The following is a 27,732-nucleotide window of genomic DNA, read 5'->3' as shown; positions in this document are numbered from 1 at the left end:
GTCAGGAGGACCTGAGTTCAAATCCAGCCTCAGACCAAACACTTGACATTTACTAGCTGTGTGACCCTGGGCAAGTCACTTAACCCTAATTGCCTAAAAAAAAAAAAAAAAAACAAAAACAAACAAACAAGAAAACAAAAAAACCCCAGACAGGAGGAGATTATTTGCTTTGCAAGCACTCCTGAAAACAGAAACACAAGAAAGGCAAACAAATAAAGCAATCAAAGAAGGCACAGACAATAAATTAACCTAGAAAAATATTTTTAAAACAAAAAAAAATAACTAAAGGGTTAACAACAACAATAACAAAATAATAACAGAGAGACTATTAAGAGATAACTTTCTACAAAATACAGGCGACAAGGGTGAAAACAGAACTTCTGTGGAAATGATGGATGAGGAACAGGCCTGGTAGAATATAGACAGAGCCTCCCAATACTCTTCCTGCAGGTGAATCAATGTTTTTTGTGAGACTAATGTGCAAAACAGGAGGCTATCTAAAAGGAGAGAGAGGGGGGGAAAGATGGAGAAGAATGTGTGATTCACCTTAATCAATAGTAAATAGTACATGAACTAATGTAAAGTAAAATGAATAGAACCAGGAGCAATATTAGAAGATGATCAATTGTGAATGACTTAGCTATTCTCAGCAATACAATGATCCAAGACAATTCTGAAGGACTTATTATGAAAAATGCTATCCATCCCCAGAGAAAGAACTGATGGAGTCAGAATACAAATCAAAGCATACTTTTTTTCACCTTCTTTTTCCTGGGTTTTATTTTTGGTCTATATTTTCTTTTGCAGCATAACTAATATGGAAATATATTTTGCATGACTACACATGTATAATCTATATTAAATCGCTTGCCTTCTCAATGAAGGGGTGGGGAGAGAGAGAACTCAAAATTTTAAATACAAATGTTAAAAATTATTTTTTCATGTAATTGGGAGAAAATTAAATATTAAATAATACTAATTTTTAAAAATCAGTGGGAAAAAGTAAAAATAAAATAATACCTGTAGAAGAAGAAGAAAATGGGTAAAGTAGAAAAAGGAGGAATTGAAATAGGTGGAAAGGAGGAAAATTCAATGGTGGGAGGGTGTCCACTGAAGACCATTTCCATGGTAGGCAGAGAGAGAATCTATAATGAAAGATGTACACCTTCCATTGGGTATAATCTGAAATTATTCAGTGCTCAGAAATACCTCTCAGAGAGTGTTGTGCCTCCATGAACAGCATCTTGTCTCAGAAGAAGGAAAATCAGAACTCCTGGGGTAACTGATTTCCAGAAGGATAGGAGGGCATGAAACCTGATATATTTCATGGCAAATGGAAAGAAAATTATCCTGGGGAGCGTAGAGGAGTAATGAAAGGCACAATTCAGGAACAAAGGAAAATTTTACAATGAGGCAATATTTCTATCCTTTCTGTCTCCTGCAGGAATTGCCACTTCTAAGTGATGCACAACAGGAAAAGGTTGGGTGGAGGGGTACAGCCCGAATCTGCAATGCAATGACATAACAATTATCTAGAAGAAGGAACTCAAAATAGGTACATTAGAAGCTTGAATTCCATGAGAAACACAAAAGTTAAGGAAAGAGCAAATAGATACATGAACCAGGAATCAAAGAATAAAAGTCTAGAATGACTGAGAGGAGAATTATGAAGAGAACAAGGGAAAGCAATTATTTTCTAGCAAAAGGCTCAAAAAAATAGAAAAAGGAAACTAAAAAAAAGTTGAAGGGAGGGACAAGGTGGATTTTACTTGAATACTTATTGTTGTTGTTTGTCCTTCATTCTCGAAGAGGACGATGGCATCAGGAAGTCACTTGCCATAACTTGCAAGTGAATTAGATTTAAGTGAGGGAGGGCTGTGCAAAGTCACCAGCCTCACTTTCTTCTCCAGAGCCATCTGGGTCCAGTGGCAAGATATAGATCAAGAGATAGAGACAGCCCCAAATACAGTGGGAGACTTTGGCTTTTTTAAGCTAAGGTCTTTCCCAGGTCTCAGTTTGACTGAGGCAACATCCATTAGAATACTTAACTGAGGGGCAGCTAGGTGGCGCAGTAGATAGAGCACCAGCCCTGGAGTCACGAGGACCTGAGTTCAAATCCAATCTCAGACACTTAACACTTACTAACTGTGTGACTCCGGGCAAGTCACTTAACCCCAACTGCCTCACCAAAAAAAAAAAAAAAAAGCAGGGGCAGAATACTTAACTGAGAGGAAGAAAAAAAGGAGAATTAGATAACTCAATAAAAAGAATTAATAAAACTCTAAAAGTAGAGAAAAGGTTGATAAATGGAAGGTGTGAGGGCTTGAAAATAAAAGGAAGAGAACCTAAGGGAATAAGATTGTCTTAAAGTAGATTAAGCAAAATAACAAAAGAAGGAAAGTACTTCTTTAAAGATAAAGAGTAAGAAAAGAATCATAATTCAGAAAAATAATATTAGAGAAAATAGAAGAAAATCTAAACCTATATAATTTTAAATGTTAAATAACCTACTAAAATGAAAATGACAGATTGGACAAGAAAATGAAATCTCAAAATATGTTGCTTATAAGAAATACACCTTAAAAGCAAAGACATACAAAGAATAAAAATGAGAGGCTAGAACAAAATTTACTATGCATCAGCTAAGTCTAAAATAGTAGGAACTGGGGCAGCTAGGTGGTGCAGTGGATAGAGCACCGGCCCTGAAGTCAGGAGGACCTGAGTTCAAATCCAGCCTCAGACCAAACACTTGACACTTACTAGCTGTGTGACCCTGGGCAAGTCACTTAACCCCAATTGCCTAAAAAAAAAAATAAAATAGTAGGAACTGCAATTGCTATCAAACAAAGCAAAAACAAAAATTCACAACATAAAAAGATAAAAATAAGGAAAGTACATTATGCTGAAAGGAACCATAGATAACAAACCAATATCAATATTATTCCAATCTAAATTATAAAGAAAATATAGATATAAATATGACAGTAGCAAGAGATTTTAATGTCTCAGTTGTGGACAGATCCAACAAAAAGATAAACAAAAGGGAAAATATCGAATTGAATAAATTTCTAGAAAAGCTAGAGCTAAAATACATGGTTCTTCTTAATGGTAGTTCTAAAGAATATAAATATTTCCAAGAACCAAATGGAACTTTTACAAAAATTGAGCAAATAAATATAACAAGGTATAAATGGTAAACTTCTCCTTTACATGTCACAATACAATAAAATAGTCAATAGTTCATGTAGCACAAATAAAAGACATATCCAAATGGAGACTTAACAATGAAATTCAAAATAATAAATGGGTCAAAGGACAAATCATAAAAACAATTATTAGATCAAAGGAAATTATTGTAATGATATCATGTACCAAATTTCCGGGATATAGCTAAAGAAATCCTCAGGGGAAAAAACTCCGCAAAGGAGTATTTTCCCATATCTCTTCTTTGTAATTTCCCAACATTCACTTTTGATAGTTTTGTGGTGATTATTTTGATTTACAGTGTTATAGTTGTTATTGTTATTGTTGTTGTTGATGTGTGTGTGTGTTTTATATATATATACACACACACATACACACACACACATATGCACTTTTCTTGGTTCTGCTTAATTTGCTATGCATCAGACAGTGTAAATCTTTCCATGCATCTCTGAATCCATATCAATAATTTCTGATGGCACAGTAATATTCCACTGTACCACAATTTGAAGTGACTCATATATTTGACTCAGTACTTTATATATCTTGGAATTAAAACTTTTATCAGAGAAAATTGCTACAAAGATTTTCCTAGTTTACTGGTTTCTGTTTCATCTTAGCTGCATTGGCTTTATTTGTGCAAAATTTTTTCAATTTTGTGTAATCAAAATTGTCTATTTTATCTTCTATGATCTTCTTTATCTCTTGACTAATTCTCCCCCTTTCCATAGCTCTGAAAGGTCATTTTTCCCTTGTTCCTCTAATCTGTTTATGATGTGACTTTTTATATTTAGGTCATAATCTATTTGGAACTTATCTTGGTATATGGTATAAAGTGTTGGTCTAAACCTAATTTCTGTTACCTGATTATCCAGTTTTTCCAGAAGTTTTGGTCAAATAGTGAGTTCTTACCTCAGTAGCTAGGGTCTCTGGGTTTTTATCAAATATTAATCTACTAGTTTGTTGGCTTTTGTATGTTGTATTCCTAATCTGTTCCACTGATTATAATCTCTATTATTCAAACAGTTGCAATTTTTTTTTATTATTACAGCTAGGTCCCTGTCAGAAGATACTGAGGCTGGTCATTCATTCAACAAACATTTATTTAGAACCTACTATTTACAAGTCTTTATTCACAGTTCTATAGGGAATACAAAGATGAATAAGACAGAGTTCCTGCCTGCAAAGAGTTTATAGTCTAGTAGAAAGGTTAAAAGCAAGCACAATGATAAAGTAAGATATGTTTGTTTACTCCATAAATGAAGTATAAAATGTTATAGAGAGCATGAGATCTCCAGAGTAGGTTCATGTTCAATAGCATGGATACTAAACTTCTTTAATTCTATATACTCCCTGCACAGATGGTCAGAGGATCTGTGTTTTTGCCTTTATCATGCATACCAGGGCTGAAGACAGGTCGGAGAGGATCAGAGGAAGAACCAGAGAAAGGGAAGGTATAGATGTGGGATTTGGCAGTCACATTGTAAAAGGAAATATCTTCAGCTTCATAGTCCAGGAAAATTCCCACACATCTGGGGGGCTCCCCTAAAGAAAGAGGAGTTGGTGGAATGGTGGAAGCACTGTACTCATTCTTTTTCGTCATCATTACCAACCAATATCCATTTCCTGGTGAAAAGGCCGTGCTCCCTTTCCTGTTTACAGAATTTTTGCAGACTCCCAATGTCCACATAGTCTTGTCTCCCACGTATACCTGCCAATACTGTTTCCCTGAGACAAAACTTGGAGATCCCAGAACGAGGACAGAATTATCAAATCTTTGTGGGCCATTAGGCAACTTTTGACATTTCTTCCCAAGTCTCACACTTTTCTGATCATCAGATATGATAAGTTTAGGATGAGCTGTTTCCGAGTCCAGAGTCACATTAGCTACAATGAAAATCCAAATAACCAATGAGAAGTTAATGGTATCTCTATTCCCTACCCAATAAGTTTTAGGCAAAGATAAGACTAGGGGAGGCAAAGTTGGCAGCTCCCCAGGATACAATAATATATAAGGGAATATGTGGTACAATTTTATATAAATATATGATATATATGATACACATACATATATATGTGTGTATGTGCATATACATATGCCATATGTATATATATTAGAAAATTCTTTTCTCTATGGCCCACAGGTATTTATTTTGTGTAGTTACCTGTATTGTAGTATAGGCTCAGAGAATTTAGTGGACAGATTACTGTGTTAATACAGGGACCATATATGAATTTTCAAACTTTGCCTAAGGTGCATATATGCCTTTTCCATGCCTCTAGAACTGGTATCTGTTCTTCTGAAGCCTCAGAGTAAAGAACAGAGAGACCCTGAATTAGGTTTTCTGCTGCTCTGAAGATCTCTGATCTTAGCCACTTACCTGTATGTAATTGGACTTCTCTCAGCTGTAAAACTGAACAGACAAAAAAGATGAGAAAGAATCTGAGTGTGTAAGCTAAGATAGAACTCTCTGTTTTGACCTCTGAATTTTGGGAACTTCCCCAGGATAGTGGGTTCTCTGGATTTTCATAAATACCTACAATTGATATATGCTTTATTTGTCCCCAGATTTAGCCTGACTCTTGATCTAGGCCTAGGATGGGAACAAGCTAAGGGAGGGAAAGCTTTGGAAAAGCAGAAAAAACATTATCAGGTTTTATCAAATGATAAAGGTATTAGGGGAAAATCCATCGAACCTAACCAAAGAAATTAGGAAGAACAGATTAATGGCTCAAGGTCAGGCTGATCCCTTGAAAATATGTGTGGTTTATTTAGGAAACCCCAAGTCTACCCACTAGTAGCAACATAGCCAAAGGGGAACAAAAAGAGAGGCTCATACAGGTGAGCTTTGGGGGAGTTCTACCAGGAAATAGTCCTTTTTTCCTTCACTTTCTCCTTCTAGATAACTCAGAGAGAGCATTCTTGGAACAATATAAAACTATCCCCTCCCTCCTTGGGTAAGCAGACCCAGACACTCACTTTTGAATGTTTCCATTTCTGATTGCAGACTCTCTAGGAGAAAAAGGAAATGGGATGAGTTTTTATGACGCCTTGCAAGGGAGATTTTGGGTAGAAATTAACAGTGTCCTTAAAAGATGGAAGGAAAAAAGGGACTAAGATAAAGATACTGAATTCTGCTGTCTGATCCAGGGATGAGATGGCTATGATCTGTTTCCGATTTCTCTAAATATCAAACAATTTTATATACACACCTATGAACCTCCTCATGCTTTTCTGCATACACTCTGATTTCCAGAAGAGAATGTGGATTTTCTCTTTCAATTCAGGAGACACAGCCAACTCCTTAGGGGGGGTCACCCATTCTGCCCTACAGATACAACAGACAGCAAAAAAATGGCAAATGTCACAGGGAAGGCAGTGCTGAGAGGAAGCTCTGGTCTCACTTCATAGATTTCCTATAGGAGTGGAGGCCAGGGAAACTCCCAATTGACCTCTATGTAGGGATTCAGACCAGTGCTACTTCTCAGTGCACGTAGGACATTAGGCAAATGCCACATTACCTTTTGGCCTCAATTCTAATCTCTATTAGAGGGCTCTTCTTTCTAGACGGGATCCTCAGAGAAAGGGAAATAATCTTCCCTGTCCCTTATGAAAATCCTACCCTTCCTGATCAGCCCCCAAGTCCTGGAACCCCATTCAACCTCCACAAATTCTGATCTTATAATCCAGAATTAACACAACAGCAGTAGATCAGCCACATAGTTCAACCCCCCACCAAATCTCTTTGATAACATGTCCAATAAGTGGTCATTCTTCTTTTGCTGGAAGAGCTCCAATGAGGGAAATGCACTGCCTCCAGTTGCATCCCTTTCCAAACTTGGGGGGCTCTCTTTGTTGAAAAGTTTTTCCTTATGTCCAACTTAAATGTGCCTCTTTGTAACTTCTACCCATTGCTCCAACTTCTGCACTCTGGGGCCAAATCGAACAGGCCAATCCGTATACCACATGACAGCCCTACAAATGCCTTAAAACAGCCACCATTATCCCCTACTCCCACTCCAATCTTCTCTTCTCCAAGTTAAACATGCCAAGTTCCTTCAGTGGAATTGCGTATGGTATGACCTTCATGCTCTTGATTACCATGGCTGAATTCCTCTGGACCCTTTCCAGTTTATCAATGACTTTTCCCTATCTCGTCAGCCCCAAGTTCCTAGGGATCTTCCCCTCTAAGCATAATATCCATCTTTCAAGGCCCAGCTCAAAAATCACCTACTCTGTAAAACCTTCCCTGATACTCTCAGAAGTCATCTTTCCTGATCTAACAATACTTGCTATTTTTATGTTCTTATCAGATTTTAATTTGTATAGTTGCCTGTATACATGTTTAATCTCCACTATTAGATGGTAAATTCCCAAAGGGCAGCAATCATATCTTATTTATCCTTCTATTTTTTCCAACTCCCAATCCTGTACTAACACATAGTCCACATTTCATGAATGTTTGAGGAATGAACTACTGACCCACCAGGATCAGGGCAGGTCGGTTCTTGGGCACACTTAGGAAGGACACAGCTAGATGAAGAGTGCAGGTCCCTAAGAACTACGCTGAGACCAGGAAACTGATTAGAAAGGGTACTACTTCCAAGAATCCCAGAGGGAAGCCTGTCATGGACAGATGGTGTGGTCTCCTCCTTTCTTGAGCCAGTCACCTCACTTCCTCTGGGAGGAACAATTTAGATCAAACTGGAGGTTCAAGGAAATACCTACCCATTTGGAAAGAAGGGAATATAAAAAACCCCCAAAGCAATTGGGATCCAGAAGAGAAGGTTCTGTGTTACAGAGCCTGAGGAGCTGGGCCTTCTAAATGCTCTTCTCCGGCTCTTCTCAGCACCGTGTGTGTGTGTGTGTGTGTGTGTGTGTGTGTGTGTGTTGTGAGCTGTGTAATTACCTCATCAGGGTGACTTTGATGTCCTAGGAGAGAAAAGGGGAAACCGCTTGTCAGTCTTGTTCTGGAGCCTTGGTTTAACGCGCTCAGCCACAGGACGGGGTTACTCAGTTCCCACACCTACCACCACCCTCTTCTACTTCAGCAACTCCTACTAGTGCTGCTGGCTCTAGCCTGTTACTAATGCCCTCGATCTCTCCCATTGCTTTGCTATAAAAGTTCCAGCAGTTTTATACCAAAAACAAATTTTTAAACCTAGCCCTCCTCTTTGACTTTAACAACCCTTGAGGGAAACCCATTCAGGTCCTGATTCCTGACAGTTCATTTCAAATATAATAGAGTGAGCCCTGTGTTTATTGGGCTACAGGATCCATGCCCAAGGTTGTTGCCATTTCAGACAGCTTAAGACCATTGTATTCCATGGTATAACTTCCCCAGAGGCAGAAAAGCATCCTGATATGTATCATTTTGGTTCAGATACAGCACACTTTCCACCCTCCATTTTGTGTAAAACCTGCATGGGTCCTGTAGTCACTGTTATTTTACAATGTATATCTACTTTTTTTTTTTTCCTTTCAGAGAGATCTAATTTTAGGGGGAGGAGAGGATTAGCCTATATTTAGACCAACATGTATGTGTGTTATAGCTAATGTTAAACAATAATCAAAAAATCTGACATTAGCTGGATAAAATTTGGTTCAGTGTAAACCAAAGTGCCCCCCTGAACTGTGGACACTGCTTCAATTTCACAGTTGTATCTTTCCTGATTGATCCAGGAAAGTCCATCCATTGGGTCAAAGGGACCAAGAGCAAAGACATTTATGAACTTTTATTTACACCGAACATTTGACAGATTATGCTTGACATTAATCTAACCTTGGACATTAGCTGGAACATATAAAAATTGGCAAAGAATTTGCCAAAAATTTGATGGCCCTTGGGCCCCTACCCTCCTCCAAAAAACAAACATACAAAACCAAAAGTTGGTTGGTTCCCTGAAGTTTCTGTCAGATTGAATACAAAATTTTAAATGGCCATATGAGTGTAAGTTGTTAATAAAATAGGAAGGAGGAGGTCATGTTGAATAATCAGTTCTACCTGGGCCTTATGACCTCCTTCTTTAAAGAGATCTGAATGTATTGGGAAATGCCTGGAAAATGATCTGAGCTCCCAAGGAGTCTTACAGACAACTGAAGCCACTCAAGGGTTTTACCACAACTTGTCAAGTGGAACAGGTATGCTGAGCTTTTCTCCATCCACTTGCTAAGGGGACACTGGACAGGGCAGGGACTCAGGGGCACAGAACAAGCCCAGGATGCTGACACCCTGGCGTGAGCATAGCATACATTGGAATGACGGAGCACACTGGACTCCCATTCTGATAGGGCCCTTCTCTATGCAAGGGGTCACTCATTTTCACCTGCAAAAGCTTCCATGAGGGCTGTTTCTGTTTTTCTTCCAGCTCCCCCATCAGTTCTTCAAGAAGGGAGATTTCCAGGGATGTTTTAGTGATGTATTCTTCCTTGCTCCTGAAGATGGTTCTGGATAGTTCTTCCAACCAGGCCAGGAAGAGCTGCTCTTGTTCCTCTAGAAACTGATGCAGCTGTGTTAGTCGGGACATAATCTGCTCCTTCTGAGTCTCTGTCTTGCTCTGGGGCAACAGGATTAGGAGGACAGGGGTTCAAGTGTGTTAGGAATAACTCAGAGACATTACCCATTGAGGCTTTCACTGTAAGGATGGCTACTGGATTCATTTTCCCATCACTGTGGTTTAGTGGAAGCCCATAAAGGTTAGAGGAACTCTGCATATGTGCTAAGAATTCCCATTCCTCAGAATGGGCCTGAGGGTAGTTCTGTCTCTTCCCTCAGGGTCTTTTTGGACATGGATGATATGGGAATTTGTTTTACTTGACTACACATATTTGTTACAAGGATTTTGGTGGGGTTTTTACCTTCTTAAGTGGAGGTGGGTCTGAGAGGGAGAGAAAAAAAATGCTTGTTAATTGAAAAATAAAATGAAAAAGCAAAACAAAATATACAGTGGTTACTGGAACTGGCTCATTTTCAGTGTGAGCATTTACACCTCAGAAATCAGTAAACACCATAAATCAGGCCTTGATTTATTATTTTGTTGGCTGTGTAGACTTAAGAAAATAATAGAGAAAATGTAAAAAATGCAGGTTAAACTTGTGTTATATGTACATTTCTTTTTCAAAGGGCCAACTGTTAAACATTTATTGGAATACTTTCTGTGTGTATATACTTTACCTATGGGGGTGGGAGGTGGGGTCTAAGTTCTTCCATTGTCTTCCCTGTAGCTATAGGAAGTCTCCTGGGTAAAGCTAGGGAAGACCACATGGGTGCAGTGACATCATAAACTTCCTAGCTATTAAGGAATAGAGTTCTCATGGCTTACTCCACCTTTCTGAATGATCTGTCTACTTGATGATAATATCCAGTAATTTCTACCACATTGAGACTTTCCCTATTGAGGTTTTGATATATTACGGGTCAGCATAAGAAATTAAATGGGAATTCTGGGGGAGTCCTTCAGAAGCCACAGATGACACTCCAAAGCCAACATATGATAAGAATCTATGACCAAATGCTTAACTCAAATTTTACAATAACGTAATATAAACACCCTATGAAAGAAAAAGAAAAAGAAAAAGAAAAAATTCATACTTTTTCTCTGGTACAAAGGGAGGGCTGAAAAATTTTACATAGATTTCCCAGATTTTGGGGGCACCGTATCCCCACCCACCCCAAGATGTGGAAGGATAACTGTAAAAGGAAAAGCAACCACTTTTTAGCAGTTTTCCCCACTCTTCTTGACCACCAATGAAAGCCATCTAAATTTCTAAGCTCTTTCTATTTCCCCAGGAATCAGGAAGGAGTCTCAAGAGGGCTCAGGCCCTAGTCCTACTCTGAGATCCAGTAGCAAACTTCTCTTTTTGTAGTTCCCCAGAGAGAAGTATCTGCAGAATGTCACTGGCCTTACCAGGAAGGTTGCCATCATCTCATTTCCTTGTGATTTCTTCTCTTCAGCTGTTTCTCTTATTTTCTTAAGATGCTCCAGACGGCTCTGAATTTGTTCCTGGTTTAAATTGTTTAAAATGTCGAGGATCAGAATAAAGGCCTCACTCCTTAACTCACTTGCAATGTAAGTGCCACTTAAATGAGCAGGGATAGGGACATACCTTCAATATGGGAGGCCCTTAGCAAATCAATGCCAAAGCAAGCATTTCATATAATGTATTAGTGGGGCAACGATTAAGTCTCTCAAGCCCACAATGGCCCAAGACCTACTAGGCCCGAGTGCCCTAGGACAAAACATATGCCATGATAAGGGAGTAGAGTGAATGGGAATGACCACAAGTGATAAAGGTAAGGACAAAAGTTCTTATAGAAAGGAGCAAGACGAAGGACTAAGAGCCAAAGCAAAGGATGGCAGGTTAGAAAGGGACCTTGCAGGTTATCTGGTACAGACCCCTTATTTTTCATAGAAGGAAACAGGCCTAGGAAGGTTAAGTGATTTGCCCACGGTGCACATAGGCATTAGTTGGCAGAGCCAGAATCAGATTCCAGCTCCTCTTGCTTCAAAATCTGGCTCTTTTGCCACCACGTCATCCTGAGGGAGATAGGAGCTGGGAAGAAGAAGATATAGGAATAAGGATTCAGTTTTTTTTTTATTGTTTTTTGGGGTTATTTTGGTGAGGCAATCAGGGTTGAGTGACTTGCCCAAAGTCACACAGCTTAGTATGTGTCAAGTGTTTGGTCTGAGACCGGATTTGAACTCAGGTCCTCCTGACTTCAGGGCCGGTGCTCTATCTACTGCGCCACCTAGCTGCCCCTCAGTTTTTTCTTAAAAGTATGTTTTAAGAACTAAGGAGAAGCTGTGTTAAGAAGTTGTATGAACTGGAAAAAAATGTGGTACATTAGTAACAATCAGGAAACACTGCTCCCGTTCATTCCTCTGCCTCCACGCTGGACCACACTGAAAACTCAAGTTATTTTCTTAGAAATATTCAGGGATGGATAACTTAAGGGCAATAGTCTAGAATTCATAACCAAGACAGGTCATACTTCACAGACCTTCCTAATTTTTCTAGTATACAAGTCAAAACACCTGACTTTCTCACTCAAAAAACTTCTAGTGTGTCTCAATTGCTTAGCAGATAAAACCAAAAACTCCTTAGCCTGGTATTAAACATCCTCTAGAATTTGACTCAAGACTACTATTTCAGTATTATCTAATACCACTGCCCTTTGTCCCTCTGTGTTCCTACCAAAGCAAACGAGCTGTTTCCCAACCTTGTTGGGCCTGTTCCCGCATCCTTGCCTTTAAGCACTGTCCCATACGCCTGGAATTGCTCTCCACCCCCACCTCACCTCCACCAGTTAAAGTCATTTGCTACCTTCAAAGTCCATCTTTAGTTCCAGGCTCCTACTTGAAGCCTTTCCTGATCTCCCGAAGTAGAAGTGATCTCTTCCCTCCTCCAATTTCTCATAGCACTTGAAAGGACCTCTCCCATCTACTTATCATATTATAATTTTTTATTGTGATTATTTACATATTTGTTTTATTAAGTTCTATCAAACTATGTAAGGACTGTATCTTCTTTCATTTGGGCATTGTGCATGGTAGGCACTTAATTTATGTTGGATTGAAAAATTTGCTGAATTGACTGTTCCCATGCTACTTTACTAAATACAGAGTACTTTCTTCCAACATCATTATAAGGTAGGAAGTCCAAGTATTTATTATTATTATTATATTTGACAGATGAGAAAATTGAGGCTCAGAAAGAGCAGGCAAATTGTCCAAAATTATATGGCTAGTAAGTGGCAAAGCCAAGACTCAAACCTAAGTCTTCTGACTATCAATCCAGGTTTCTTTCTACCATACCATGCCACCTCTATAGTCCTACCCTAGGCACAGTCTATACTGTTTCCTCTAGATGAGCCCTTGAGAATATGATACAGACTTTCAAGGATCCCAGAGGGGCTTCCTCAAAGGTCCCATATATCCAGGGCAGATCTACCCTAAAAGGGAAAAGGGCATTTGCTCCATTATCTGTGGGAAGGGGTGGTCTTAGGTAGAGGAAGCGTGGGCAGCCCCCTATGGGGTATGATTTAAGGGGCAGCCAAAAGGCTCTTACAGCAAACAACCTGCCCCTCATTCTGACACCCAGTTAGTGTCACTGCTTTGTTCTTAGGCCTTGCTGGCCAAGGGAAGAATGGCACACCAAGTTGTTGTCAGTCCTTAGGACCTGAGTGTAGATTAGTTCATCTCATGTTCCCCACTGTTTATTCATCATATCTAAACTTCTATGCCTGTCTTTTAAGACCTTTTATAATTTATAATTGAGTCCCAGTCTGTTCTAATTTTAGCTGCTTTGTTTTATTTGTGCAAAAATCTTTTAATTTTATGTAATCAAAATGTCCATTTTATCTTCTGCGTGCCTCTTTATTTCTTATTTGGTCATGAATTCTTGTATCCATACATCTGACAGGCTATTTCCTTTTTGCTTCTCTACTTTATGATGTCTCCCTTCATGTGTAAGTCATGTATCCATTTGGAATTTATGCTGGCATGTGAGGTGAGATATTGGTCTATACCTAGTTTCTGCCAGACTGCTTTCCAATTTTCCCAATAGTTTTTGGTGAATAGTGGGTTCCTACCCCAATAGCTAGGATCTTTGCATGTATCAAACACTAGGCTATTTGTTTATTTGCTTTTACATATTATGCTCCTGATATTTTCCACTGATTGACCTCTCTATTTCTTAACCAGTATAAATTGATTTGATGACTGCTGATTTGTAGGATAAAGTTTAAGGGGAGCAGAGCCAAGATGGCGGAGGGAAAGCAGTGACTATCTTGAGCTCTCTCCCAAAGCCCTCCAAATACCTAAAAAAATGGCTCTAAAGCAGCAGAACCCACAAAAGGACAGAGTGAAACAAATTTCCAGCCAAAGACAGCCTGGATGGTTGATTGGAAAGGTATATTGCGCGGGCTGGGAGAGGAGCGCAGGTCAGAGTGGGCACACAGGCCGCAGTGACCCTGGAGCAGGCCTCAGAGGACTGAATTGTGGGCAGCTGTGGTGGTTTCCAGACTTCTCAACCCCTGAACGCCAAAGACAACTTAGAAGGTCAATGGGAAAAGTCTGTGGCTGCGGTGAGACAGGAGCTAGGTCTCAGACTCAAGTCTCGATAGTGGCCCGGGGCCATGGCTTTTTCTTGAGCTTTGGGCCCACTGACTGAGGGGGAATCCAGTGGCTGATCAGAGGGGGATTGCAGGGATTTCTTTGCCAGTGCTGAGGCAGGAATCTCTTGCTTTACTGGTGCTTCAATCTGGGTCACAGTTCTGAGGGGCGGTCCTGGGACAAGGAGGAGCGCTGGCGTGGTGGAGCTTGTTGTGGTGGTGGAGAGGAAACACCACGCCCCTTATCATACCACCTTGGAAGAACTGAAAATTTACAGATCCCTAGAAGTACCTCTGAAAACAGCTGTACAAACCCCCAAAGCTAGGGACAGAACACTCTTCACATTGGAAGCAGACTCTTACCTTAACAAAGAGTTTTAAACACAAGTAATTGCTTGGGATCATGAGCAAGCAGCGCAAAAAGAGTCAGACTATATTATCTTACTTTGGAGACAAAGAAGATCAAAACATACAACCAGAAGAAGAAAACAAAGTCAAAGCTCCTACATCCAAAGCCTCCAAGAAAAATATGAATCGGTCCCAGGCCTTGGAAGAGCTCAGAAGGGATTTTGAGAAGCAAGTAAGAGAAGCAGAGGAAAAACTGGGAAGAGAAATGAGAGTGATGCAAGAAAATCATGAAAAACAAGTCAACAGCTTGCTAAAGGAGACCCAAAAAAAAAATACTGAAGGATAAAGTTTAAGATCTGGTACTGTTAGGCCCCCTTCTTTCCCATTTTTTCATTATCTCTCTTTAGATTTTTGACTTTTTGTTTCTCCAGATAAGTTTCATTATAACTTTTTTTCTATCTCTATAAAGTAATCCTTTGATAGTTTGATTGGTATAGCATTGAATAAGTAAATTAATTACGTCAGTATTGTCATTTTTCTTATATTGGCTCAACCTACCCATGAGCAACTAATATTTCTCCAATTATTTAGATCTGTCTTTATTTGGGTAAAGCATGTTATGTAACTGTATCCATATAGTTGCCATAAGCTTGCCCAACCTGATTGCCCACTCCTTCTCAATATATTCTGTTTCAGTCAGATGGGTCTCCTCACTGTCCTCAGCACAGGTAATACTCATTCCCATCTCTGTGCCCTTGCTTGCTCTACTGCTAAGGCATAGGATGTATTTCCCTCTCCACCACAACACTGTCTACCAATGTAAATCCTAGCTCTATTTACCACCTCAAATAAATCTACACACTCTGACCTTCTGTTCTCCCTTTTCTGGTCTATCACACTTGTAGTCTACATTTATACAATTTGGCATCTGATTACAGACTGTCCTATGTGGTTCTCTATTACTTTTGTCTCCTGATTGAAACTATGAGTCCCATGAGGGAAAAGACTATACCCCATATTTTTCTTACATACCCCACTGTGCTAAGCGTATAGTAGAAATTCCATAAATCTTTTCTAATTGATTTTTCAGACATAGCCATCTAGTATTTTAATTAGGAATGGGGAAGTATCAGAATTTGTAATAGGTTTGGAGAATGTGACACTTCTAGATACGTATGAGGGTGCCCAAACCATGTGATTTTAGGTGGCTATGGGGAAGTTAGGAGATGGTTGCAACAGAATAGCCACAAAAATAAAAAGAGAGAGAGAGAGAGAGAGAGAAAATGTTGTAATAGGATGAACCTTGGGCTAAAAGCTAGGGGACCTAGAATTTAGTACTGGTTCTACTACTCATTAGCTTAGTGACCATGAGCAAATCAGTTATCCTCTCTGGGTTTCATTTTCCTCAAATATATAGTCACGCAGCTGTACTAAAGGAAGTCTAAGTTCCGTTCTAATGTTAACATTCTATGTTCTAATATTCTAAGTTCTTAGGTCCTTTCTAATTGTTAACATTCTATGTTTCTCACTGTAAATTCCCTTCCAGTTTGGAACATTCCATGTTCTGTGATTCTAAAAGGAAAGTAATATATTAATATAATAGAATACTAGTGTTCTATAAGAAATAATGAAAGGGGTGGTTTTAGAGAAACTTGGAAAGATTTATATGAAATGATGCAGAATAAAGTCAACAAAATCAGGAAAACGAGTTAAATGATAACAGAAATATTATAAAAATAAATCATTCTGAAAGACTTAAGAACTCTGATCAATATAATAATCAGTAATGATCCCAGAAAACTAATGAGGAATGCTATCTATCTCCCGACAGAGAAATAATGGACTAATAAGCAGAATAAAATAAGACACATTTTTTGGACATGGCCAGTATGGGATGTATATTCATTACAAGAGTTTTTTTCAGGGTAGGAAGAAGGCAAAATAAATGCTTGATAAGTAAAAAATGAGATTTTTAAGAGTCTTTGAAGAAACAATTAATAATTGGAGACTAAAAACTTATCCTAAAGAATTGGTGGATCAAATCACAGATCTTGATCAAGAATTTTTTCTTTTTTTTCTTTTTTTCCAGTGGAGGAAGGGAAATAGGAGAGAGACAAAACAAATGCTCATTAATTTTTTAAAATAAAATAAATATTGCAAAAACAGGAAGGTGAGAGAGCACCAAAGACAAGCTTGACTTGTTGCCCAAATTTGCTGAGGGCCAGCTCTATTCAGACATTAAATGGAATATTAGGCCCTTTTCCAAAGTGGTTGCAGAAAAGAGAGGATGACTATCCACCTCCCATACACAATTCACCCCACAAGTGTCCATCTAGTGGGTGTCCAGGACCCAGCTAGCTGTGTGGAAGGAGATCCAGCCTTCTAGAGGCTCCTACCTTGTAGCTCTGAGCAGCCTCTTCAATGGAAAGTATTCGGTGACCTTTGTGCTCCGGGGACATACTGCAGTTGAGACAAATGGTTTTTCCATGATCTTTGCAGTACAGCAGCTGGAGCTGCTTTGGGTGGTGTTCACACCAAGGCGTGGAACAAGGCCTTAGCATTGGCTCCTGGAAGTCAATGGGTATGTTTCCTAGGCTCTTGCTGTGTTGGAAATTCTTAGGAAACATGGCCTGGCATTTGAGACAGACATTATACCCAACATTGTGATGATATCTGATGTGGTGGCTACAGAAATTTCTCGATGGTTTTCCCACCGTATCCTGACATATAGAACATGACTCCTGCATTCTTCTCAGGGACACTGCTCTGACAGGAGCTCCTGTGATCTTCAGGATGTTGAAGCCTTTGATGGGTGTCCTGCTCAGTGTCAGCTCATCTGAAAGAAGTAGACCCAGGGGCTATAGGGACTGTTGTTTTCTCCTTAAGTTTTTTCCTAGTTCTAACATTCCACGATCTGTGTTCACAGAACATGGAATTTGGAACTAGAAAATATCCTTAGAGATCATCTATCCCAGAGGTTCTTAAACACTTTTGTGTTATGGACCCTTTTAGCAATCTGGTGAGGCCTATAGAACTCTTCTCAGAATAATATTTTAAAATGTACAAAATAAAATACAAAATTACAAAGGAGACCAACTATATTCAAATGCAATAATCAAAATATTTAACCCCAGGTTAAGAACTCCTAATCTAGGCCAACTTCATTTTATAGATGAGGAGCTTAGGGCCAAAGAGGTTAACGAAGTGACTTGTCCAAAGTCAAACAGATAGTAAAAAAAAAAACCCAGGATTTGAACCCAAATTGTCTGACTTGAAATATCATCCTTTTTCACCATGTTCTAGAGTCCTCTACTTTTTGGTTTCTGTTAGCCAGTCTCTAGAAAGGAGCTATACTTTGCCCCCAGTGACTAGCATAGTACATTTGAGCAAAGAGGAGAGTTGGTATAAATTGGTATTGTTGCTGCAGTACAAATTTTGCTTGAAAAAAAATGGTTGAAATTTTTTCCAAAAGCTCAACAGTTATTCTATTTGCCTCACCCACTGGGAATTCAGACTGAGACAAAGAGGTATCTGGATGGCTCAGGAGATAGAACACTGGACTTAGAGACTAAGCATAGATCTGGCCACAGGAACTTACTAGCACTGTGATCCTGTCAATACTTAGTATCTTTATCTGTGAAATATGGGTAATAATAGTGGCATCCATTTCTCAAGATTGTTGTGAGAATAAAGTGTTTTTAAAACCTCAAAAAGACTATATAGGTATTGGGGGCAGCTAGGTGGTGCAGTGGATAGAGCACTGTCCTGGAGTCAGGAGGACCTGAGTTCAAATCTGACCTCAGACACATAACATTTACTAGCTGTGTGACCCTGGGCAAGTCACTTAACCCCAATTGCCTAACCAAAAAAAAAAAAAGACTATATAGCTATTAAGAAAGAAGCATACATAATGATCTTTTTCTTTTGTTTCACATAAGTTGATTTTATCCAAAAGAGTAAATGCTATAGTGATGAACACGTTCATGTCATAGCATATGTGTTTTCAGGATGAATTTGAAATTGCACTACTGTAGGGCAATCACAATGAAAACTCTTGCAAAACTTTTGCAATCAGATTGCTGTTAACCACCAAACAGCTGCACGAAGTCAAGATCTTCAATACTGAGTTCATGCCTATCCCAACGTAAATTAATATTCCCTTTTATAGAGTTGGAGACAAAGGAGCAGGACAACTATACTAATAACCTTTCCCTTATCCAAAGAAGAAAATGTGCCATTCTAGAACACAGAGACTGTATCTTCTGACAGAATGTTTATTATCTCTAGGACAAAATGCTATACATCAATTCCTAATGAATGTCTTTCTGGAAAGAACCTTAACTGGGAATGTAATGAACTTTAATTTTAACTGTGAAAGTTTTAACTGGGAATGTAAAATATATTGTGTGGAACAGCTGGCTGAAATTATTGATACTTCCTACCCCAGGGGCAAATATATTCTTTAAGAAGGTATTTGTTAAATGTGCACAAACACATAAAATGTCTATACAGTTTGGTTTGATTAATGTGAATAATGAATCTCATGAAATGATCATATTATTTCAAATTCACACTGCATATTTCCATTTGGTTGGAACCAATTACCATATTTTGCATAATTATTACTTTGGATAGTAATTACTTCATGGAATTAATTGTTCTTACTAAGAGAGCTTTTGCCATATAGTGTTCGACAAACAAATTGTTAACATTGATGATCATACTGTTCCTCATAATGACAGTACTGAATTTTGTAAGGTAATTTATATAGCCAGGGTTCTTGTTCTCTTGTTCTGAGAAAAGGACCATTTAAATATGTTATTATGGGCTTTAAGTTAGGAAAGAAGATAATATTGCTTTACTAGTAGTGATTTTAAAATGACCATTTCTTTGACAATTGCTTCCCAACATTTTTATTGCTCTAAGATTATAACTGTCTTATTTATATGACGATTAGACCTGACTAGTACCTGAGTGCCTTTACCACCAAAGAGAGGTAATCCAATTTTAATTGGACAATTCTGGATAAAATCAACACTGAAATTTCAGTCTGGAATGTATATAAAGGCCCAGAAAGAGGTGACCAATTGGCACAATTAGAAAAGTCACTATTATTATGACAAGACCCTAACTGAATCAGCTGTAGGATGGTTTGGGAAATGTGCCAGTCAGTTAATAAACATCTAATTAAACACCTGCTATGTGCCAGGCACTGTGCCAAACAGTAGGGCTACAGAGAAAGGCAAAAAACAGCGCCAGCTCTCAAGAAGTTAACAGTCTCACAGGGGGAGACAACAGTCGAAGAGCTATTTACAAACTAGGTATATACAGAGTAAATTAGAGATCATCAACAGAGAGAAGGCACCAGCATTAAGGGTATTAAGAAAGGCTTCTTATAGAAGCTAGGACTTGAAAGAAGCCCAGGGAGCCAGGAGGCAGAGATGAAAAGTGGAGAGTTCCAAATATGGGGGACAGCCAGGGAAAATGCTTGGAACTGAGAGATAGGGTGACGTGTCCGAAGAACTTCAAGAAGGCCAAGAAGGTCAAGTACTTTGCAGATTACTTGGAGATGAGTAAGTCGTAACAAGACTGAAAAGGTAGGAAGGGCCCAGGTTATGAAGAGCTCTGAACACCAAACAGAGGGTTTTTATATTTGATCCTGGAGTAGATAAGGAACTATTGAAATTTGTTGAGTAGGAAAACCACATGAGAATTCTCCTCTCCTCATTAGTTAATGAGATTGTCTGATGGGCAGGAATACTTGGATGGGATGGAGCAATGCTCTAAGGTTCACAATTTCTTGAATGACCAGCTATGGGTCATATATTGTGACCTCACTCAACAAGGCTCACTGGGCTGTTCAAGGAATCAAGAATTCTTCTAACCTATAGCCATGAGGTTATGACTGGAGAATTTCAGTTTGGGAGTGCAGCCACTAATAGTATACCTTCTAGGGTCCCATGAAGAGAATCTGAGGCCTAACTTAGGGACCCTTGGAAGTTTGCAAACCCCCAAGAGAGTCTTGTTGATTCATAGTAATTGGTCCTAGAATAATGCCAGGCATGGCATAGGAAATCAGTGGATTTTCTGACCTTTACAATCATCCATTTACAATGTATACAAAATTCTGAGATGGGGAGGTAGTTGCAATCCTTTGTAAGATTCGTTGAAGTCAACAAATAGCAAATACACTCTCTGGATTAGAACTATACTAGAAGAATCAGCATATAGATTCAGAATCTCTTTTCTGGAATAGCTATGACTAAGGAAATCAGACTACCTAATGGCCAGCTGAGCAGCAGAATGAAGTTCCAATTGCCTTTTAATTGGATTACCTTGATCCCAGGGAGCATTACTAATATGCAAAGCTATCTGACTACTGTTCAGGAAATTAAAGGGCTAGCTAGAGAACAAGTATGTTTGAATAGTGAGTTTTATCTCCACCTACCAAAGATGTTGGTATTTCTGCCAGAACTAAAAAAAAAAAAAAAAAAAAAAACTATCTATGCACAAAATGCAGTTGTTTCCTGCTGAAAGAGAAAATGAAAGGCCTAGAAGAATGACTCTCTGCTCTTCAGATTATCAGGAATGATTAAATGTTTCTTGAAAAAAAAAGTGCTTTGATGGGGGAAGGAAAAGGGGAAGAAATCTAAAGAAGCAAAAGGAAATCCAAACTTATGTAAGGAAGTTCTAGGGTGGAAGAGGCAACACAGAGAAGGAAAGACCACAGAAATTTCAGAATTATCTTGCAGGTGTGAAGCTCTCATAGTGAAGGTATAGTTAGTTGTCTTTTTTTTTTTTTTTTTTTTTGGTGAGGCAATTGGGATTAAGTGACTTGCCACAGCTAGTGAGTGTTATGTGTCTGAGGCCAGATTCAAACTCAGGTCCTCCTGATTCCAGGGCCAGTGCTCTATCCACTGTGCCACCTAATTGCCCCTTACAGCTAGTTGTCTGGAAGAGGAAGCAGCTCCTCATATTCAGTGGAATGATAATAAGGATCTGTAGGTTACCCTGTGGAGTAGTACATCCAATACTGGTCACAGAAAGAAGAGATGAGTGACTTGTCATAGTTAGTCCCAGTTGAGGACTATTGCCAGGGTGGTCATATATCAGCTTGACATGAACAATCAGGACATAGCTGTGCTCCTGGGGCATGTATCCATGATATAATTTAGAGCCCCCTGAGTATTATCTAACATAATGACCATTACCCAAGTCTGGTAATTTAGGGAGAAAGCATGACAAACAGCATTTAGGTATCAGCAGAGAAAGAAACTGAAGTGACATCATTATGGAAAGGAGGGGGTTGGACTAGATGATGTTAGTACCTAACTCACGAGGCTGTTGTAAGGATCAAATGAAATAACATATGTGAAGCATTTACAAACCTTGAAATGCTATATAAATGCTAGATAGTATTATTATCATTATCAGGATCCCTCCCACCTTTAGAGGTGGTAATGGTAATAATAGTGATAGTATGGAACATAATAGATACCAACCAACCAGAACAAAATAGACAGTAAGTTCTAGAAACATCCAAAACCTAACATGGTGGTATGATATAGTAGTGTGGGAGTAATTTCACTTATTTAAACATCTTCTAGAGCTTTATTTTGGACAAAAGCAGAATACTTTGTAAATTACTGACCTGCCTTAATTTTATTTCATTCTCAAAAATATGGAGAAATCAATGAAAGAAACTATTCTGTAACTGATTGTGAACAATAAAAACTGGTTGCTGAAATAAAAATGACAGTGTCTTGGGAAGAAGTTACTATCCCATCTTAGCATTTATGATTGATAAGGAAGAAAAGTCAATGTGTGCCTGACATTTTGGCAGAGTAAGTTTCAAGGAGTCCAGAAAAAGGACAGATTGGATCTCATGGTCTGAAATTCTACCAGGGAAGTTGGCACAAGAAGGATGGGATATGCTCAAAAACAAAATTATGACAGTACAAGCAAATCATTTTGATGAGGAGAGAAGGGGAGGTTGTCTAAAGAGTACTGTATGGTTGCACAGTGAAATAATCGACCAACTTAAGAGACCTATACAGAAGATAAAAGCAAGGGTAGGTAACCAGATGAATATAAGTGGTATGTATGGTCCACTAAAAATGTCAGGAATGCTAAAGACCAAATTGAACTGAGCCTTGTCCTGAATGTTAAAGAAAAAATTAAAAGAGGAGATTTTAAAGTTGAAGTTGGAGCCAAATAAAGTAAAATAAAGGATAGGATCAAAGAATGGCATGTCAGCTATTTAAGTGGATGATACAACAATAATAGATGATGATGTAAAAACATAACTTCAATTTGTATTTTGTTTCTATTTTTTTTATCAAGGATAAGGGATTATTTTTGCCCTTCTTTGTACCCTCAGAACTTAGCAGAGTGCCTGGCACATAGTAAGTGCTTAACCAATGCATGTTGAAAGTTGTGGCATATGATTGTGATGGAGTACTACTGTTCTGTGGGAAATGACAAGGGGGGTGGTTTCAGACAAACATGGCAAGACCTATAAGAACTGGTGGAAAGTGAAGTGAAAACTGGAAGATCATTGTGCATAGTAACAGCAATGTTGTGATGATGATCAACTGTGAAAACACTTGGCTATTTGATCCATACAATGATCCAAGACAATTCCAAAGGATTCATGATGGAAAAAATGCTATCCACCTCCAGAGAGACAACTGATGAGCTCTAAGTACAAATTGACGTATAATTTTCTCACTTTATTTATTTTTCTTGCTTTTTTTGAAATATGGCTAATGTGGAAATATGCTTTGCATGATTTCACTTGTATAATTGATATAATACTCCTTGCCTTCTCAATGGGTTGGTGAAGGGTGAAGAGAGGGAGAGAATTTGGAACTCAAAATTGAAAAAGAAAAGGATGTTAAAAACAAATAAAATTTTAGAAGTAAAAAAATTGCATGTTGACTGGGAAATATAGAACAAAAATGTATAACATGACATTGAAGATAGTAAGAGAGTAACCAACTTTGCCCTCAATGAATTTAAGTCCTTAGTCCCAGACTTACTACAGTGTAGCATCCTGAAAGAACTCATGGATGTATGCCTTAAAGTGAAGTCTGAAAAATCATGGAGTGAGGGAGAGGTACTATGAAATCAATACAGGCAAATGTTAAACTGAATTTTTAAAAGATGTTAGATTGGAGGCAGCTAGGTGGCACAGTAGATAGAGCACCGGCCCTGGATTCAGGAGGACCTGAGTTCAAATATGACCTCAGACATATAAAAACACTTATTAGCTGTGTGACCCTGGGCAAGTCACTTAACCCCATTGCCTAGCCAAAAATAAATAAAAATAAAAGATGTTAGATTAATCAAACTAGTGAGCTTGATCTCAATTTCTGGTAAGATCCTAGGATGTATCATTAAAAATGGGAAGCAAAGGTCACTAAAATTCAGTATAGGTTCATTAAGAACACATCACATCAAGCTAAATTGACTTTATTTTTAACATGGTTTACCAAATTGATAACTAAACAGAATGGAATGGAAATAGCATACCCTAGATTGCAGCAAGGCACCAAATAATGTCTCTCATTATGTCTTCATAGACAAGATGGAGAAATGTGGGCTGGATGGATACAGTTTAGAGGTATTTGAAACTGACTGAATGACTCAACTCCAAGTGATGATAGGTGGAGTGATGTCAGCCTAGAGGAAGTTCACTAGGGGAAAGGCCAAGGACCTGTCTTTGCTTCTTTTCTACCCAGTATTTTTATCAATGACTTGGATGAAGATCAAGATCACCTAGATATTATCATATTTGTGTTTGATACATAGTTAGGAGGAATAGTTAACATACTGAATGACAGGATTGGGATTTTAAAATATTTCAATAGGTTAGAATAGTAAGCTTTATCTAAAAACAAGAAATCTAATAGCAATTAATGTGATGGCCTATATTTGGGGCAAACTGCCCCCATATACTCAAGTACAGAATGGGAAGGACATGTCTAGACAACAGTTCATGTGAAAAAGACCTGGGGTTTTTAGTGGACTGCATGTCCAATATGAATCAACAGTATGAAATGTGAACTGAAAGCTGAAGAAAGAGAAGCATAACATCCAGAAGGAGGGAGGTGAGGATCATAGATTGGACACTGATTAGACACCTCTGGAATCTGGATACAATGGTTTAGGAAAAACATTAAAAAACTGGAGTACACGTAGAGAAGGGCAATCATCAGGGTGAAGAAACTGGAAACCATGACATAGGAGGGCTATCTGATATAACTGAGGCTGTTTCTCATGGAGAAGAGAAACTGGAATGGGGACATATCACTGTCTTCAAATGCTTGAAGAGTTATCATATGGAAAAGGGATTAGACCTCTTCTACTCATTCTTTGATCACAGCTCTGCCAACTGTAGTTAAGTTTCAGAGGTAAATTTCAGCTTAACATAAGGTCAAGTTTCCTAATGATTGAGTTGTCTAGCTGTGCTACAGATAGTCTTCCAGCACTGGAGGTTTTCGGGTGTAGAGAGGTTCACTGTTTGGTTATAGGTTATGGGCTCCACGACCTTCTAGCTCTACAACTTTTTTGATTTTATGATTCCTTGACCACTCCCACCCCAACTCCATATTTTATTAATTTGTTTTTATTAATTTATTTTTAGTTTTCAACAATCACTTCTATACACTTTTGAGTTTCAAATTTTTCTCTCCCCGCCTCCCCAAGATGGTGTGCAATATGATATAGGCTCTACATATACATTCCTATTAAACATATTTTCACATTAGTCATCTAACTCCATATTTTGTACATCAAGTTCCAAATGCTTTCTGAAGGCTTGTAATCTGTCCAACCATGTGATTTCACTCTCACCTGGATTTGGAGTCATGGGGCCTAGGTTGAAATCCCAGTTCTGCCACTTACTAACTATGTAAGCTCCATCAAGCCATTTACCTTAATGGGACTCAATTTCTTCTTTGGTAAAAAAAAGGAAAAGATGACCTTTAAGGTCATTTCCAGCTCTAAATCAGGATCTCATAATGAAATTACAATCTTATGATCTCTCATCTTCCCTGACTCTTCACTTTTCTAAGCTTTCTGCATGATTTCTGGGAAGCGATTTAGGACCAAATACAAAGACACTGTCTTTAAGACCGCTTACATTGCCCCTCCCCTACTCCTGTCCTAAAAGAGGTCAATAATAATAATAACAACAATAAAACATTTATGAGTCACTTTACAGTTCTCTCAAAGCACTTTCCTCCCAAGAATCCTGTGAGGCCAGTATTATTATCTTCATTTCACCAATAAGATAACTGAGGTTAAGAGAGAAAAAGTTATATGGTCCATTGCTATATAGTTAATGAATGTCAGAATCAGAGCTAGGTCAAAAACTCAAGCTTCTGACTCGGAGCCTAAAATTTAAGAGCCAAGAGGCTTCATAAAGAATATCATTCAAATAGCATAATTTAAAAGCATAAGATTATTGCATTAAAAGAGAATTTTTTTTTTTACAAAGCATTCCACTAAGGATATGAAGAGATATTAAGAGAAAATAACACTATAGTACTTATGGGGCTGAAAATAAATATTGTGAAAAATACCTTCACAAGCTTCTTTTAAATACTGGTTTCCAGGATTCATAGGTTCTTTCTTTCCTGAAGACATGGAAGTATTCATATTCCCAGGTATCTTGTCCTCCTGGGACCCAGGGACTTGGCAACTATCAGTGGATTTTTTATTTGGGTGGTTTTGCTCTCCCAAAGATGCATCACATCCTTGCTTCTCTATTCCATTCTCTTCCAAGGAAAAGAGCTTTTGATTCCTATTTGCTGTTTGCCCTAAGGTGACAGCAACTTCTGAATGCTCATATCTGCTGCTTTCTGGAACCAGAGCTGCATCTGGATTTCTAGCTTCCATTGTCTTTAAGGTAACCATTGTTTCTAGAATCCCATCTCTCTCATCCTCTAAAGTCGTAGCAGCTTCCGGAGATGAAGGTCCTTTGTCTCCTGAAGAAACAGTGCAGACTGTTAGTTGTGTCCTTTTGGGAGGTCCATTCACAGTCTGGTTTCTTTGTCTCTTCTGAACCTCAGTCATATGTGAGCCCTTTAAAGTCCTCTGAGCTTCCCATTCCTCTTGGGATTTCTTCTGACATTCTTGCCCAGGATATGACTGGATGGATGGAATTGGAACCTGAAGCCCAGCTGTGCCAACCTCATTTGAGTCCTGCAAATCAGCATCTGGATTCTCCATTATCAGGCTCTTAGATACTGTTTCCCTTGAGAAAACAGAGGTTCTCGAGATTTCTGTGACACACTCTTGAGTCAAACATTCTGAAAGGACATCCAAATTGGACCAAATCATTAAAAACCCATAAACTCAAAATGAAGATTTGTGGGTGAAGGGAGGAGGTGGGAGGGAACCACTTGTCAAAATTAGCTAAAGTCCAAATTATAAAACACTTTTGAGAAATGAAGTTTAAATTTTACTTTTAAGTCAAGACTGCAGATATATTCAATTTATTTGCTTTATTTTTTACCTTTAATAAGTAGAGTAATTTATAATCAGCACACTAATTTTTGGTATGCAAAGAATTTTGGTTAAAATGACTTTTAGAGTGTTTTAAACGATTTGTTGACACTTTCAATTAAACTAAAAAAAAAGGAAAAAAAAACCTAGAGTGGGAATCAGAAAACCTGGAATTAAACTCTGACTTCCTACCTGTGTAATCATAGTTAAATCACTAGACCTCTTGAAACCCCAGTTTTCTCATATATAAAACAGGGAAAATAATACTTTTACTGTTACCTCATTCTTTTGCAGAGGTCCATGGGTGTGGTAAATTGCATATATTTTCATATTTTTTGCCATATATTAATCAGTTTTGCTGATTTTTTTTTGTCTCATCCCTCCTCCACTTTAAAAAAATATTACTTATTACATGGGGTGGCTCTCTGTTACAAGAAAGGGAATACTAGGATAAATTGTGGTAATCTAAAAAGCAAAAGATACCAATATATATATTATAAAAATAATATTTTCACTACCTATCTTACAGGGGTGTTCTGAGGAAAGAAGTGCT

At 38.4% G+C, this 27,732-nt stretch overlaps 1 protein-coding gene across 4 annotated transcripts in view; it reads right to left on the bottom strand.

The window, feature by feature from the left end:
• Nucleotides 1-4,289: 4,289 nt before the first annotated feature.
• MEFV (MEFV, pyrin innate immunity regulator) overlaps nucleotides 4,290-27,732 on the bottom strand; it is a 45,971-nt gene continuing 22,528 nt past the window's right edge. For 2 of the 4 annotated variants that reach the window (XM_027859631.1, XM_027859630.1), the window contains exons 3-11: nucleotides 26,255-26,983; nucleotides 17,063-17,502; nucleotides 11,113-11,208; nucleotides 9,532-9,762; nucleotides 8,115-8,137; nucleotides 6,418-6,533; nucleotides 6,185-6,217; nucleotides 5,586-5,618; nucleotides 4,290-5,091 (exon numbers count right to left, since the gene is read on the bottom strand). In XM_027859631.1, the coding sequence (XP_027715432.1) occupies nucleotides 4,547-5,091; nucleotides 5,586-5,618; nucleotides 6,185-6,217; nucleotides 6,418-6,533; nucleotides 8,115-8,137; nucleotides 9,532-9,762; nucleotides 11,113-11,208; nucleotides 17,063-17,502; nucleotides 26,255-26,983 (2,246 nt within the window). In that variant the 3' untranslated portion in view covers nucleotides 4,290-4,546. The remainder of the gene's footprint in view (nucleotides 5,092-5,585; nucleotides 5,619-6,184; nucleotides 6,218-6,417; nucleotides 6,534-8,114; nucleotides 8,138-9,531; nucleotides 9,763-11,112; nucleotides 11,209-17,062; nucleotides 17,503-26,254; nucleotides 26,984-27,732) is intronic. The other 2 variants (XM_027859632.1, XM_027859634.1) reach the window with 2 other exon arrangements.

Source organism: Vombatus ursinus, unplaced genomic scaffold, assembly GCF_900497805.2.
Source record: "Vombatus ursinus unplaced genomic scaffold, bare-nosed wombat genome assembly UNPS02014171.1, whole genome shotgun sequence".
NCBI lineage: Eukaryota > Metazoa > Chordata > Mammalia > Diprotodontia > Vombatidae > Vombatus > Vombatus ursinus.
This window is presented reverse-complemented; position numbering and strand designations above follow the sequence as displayed.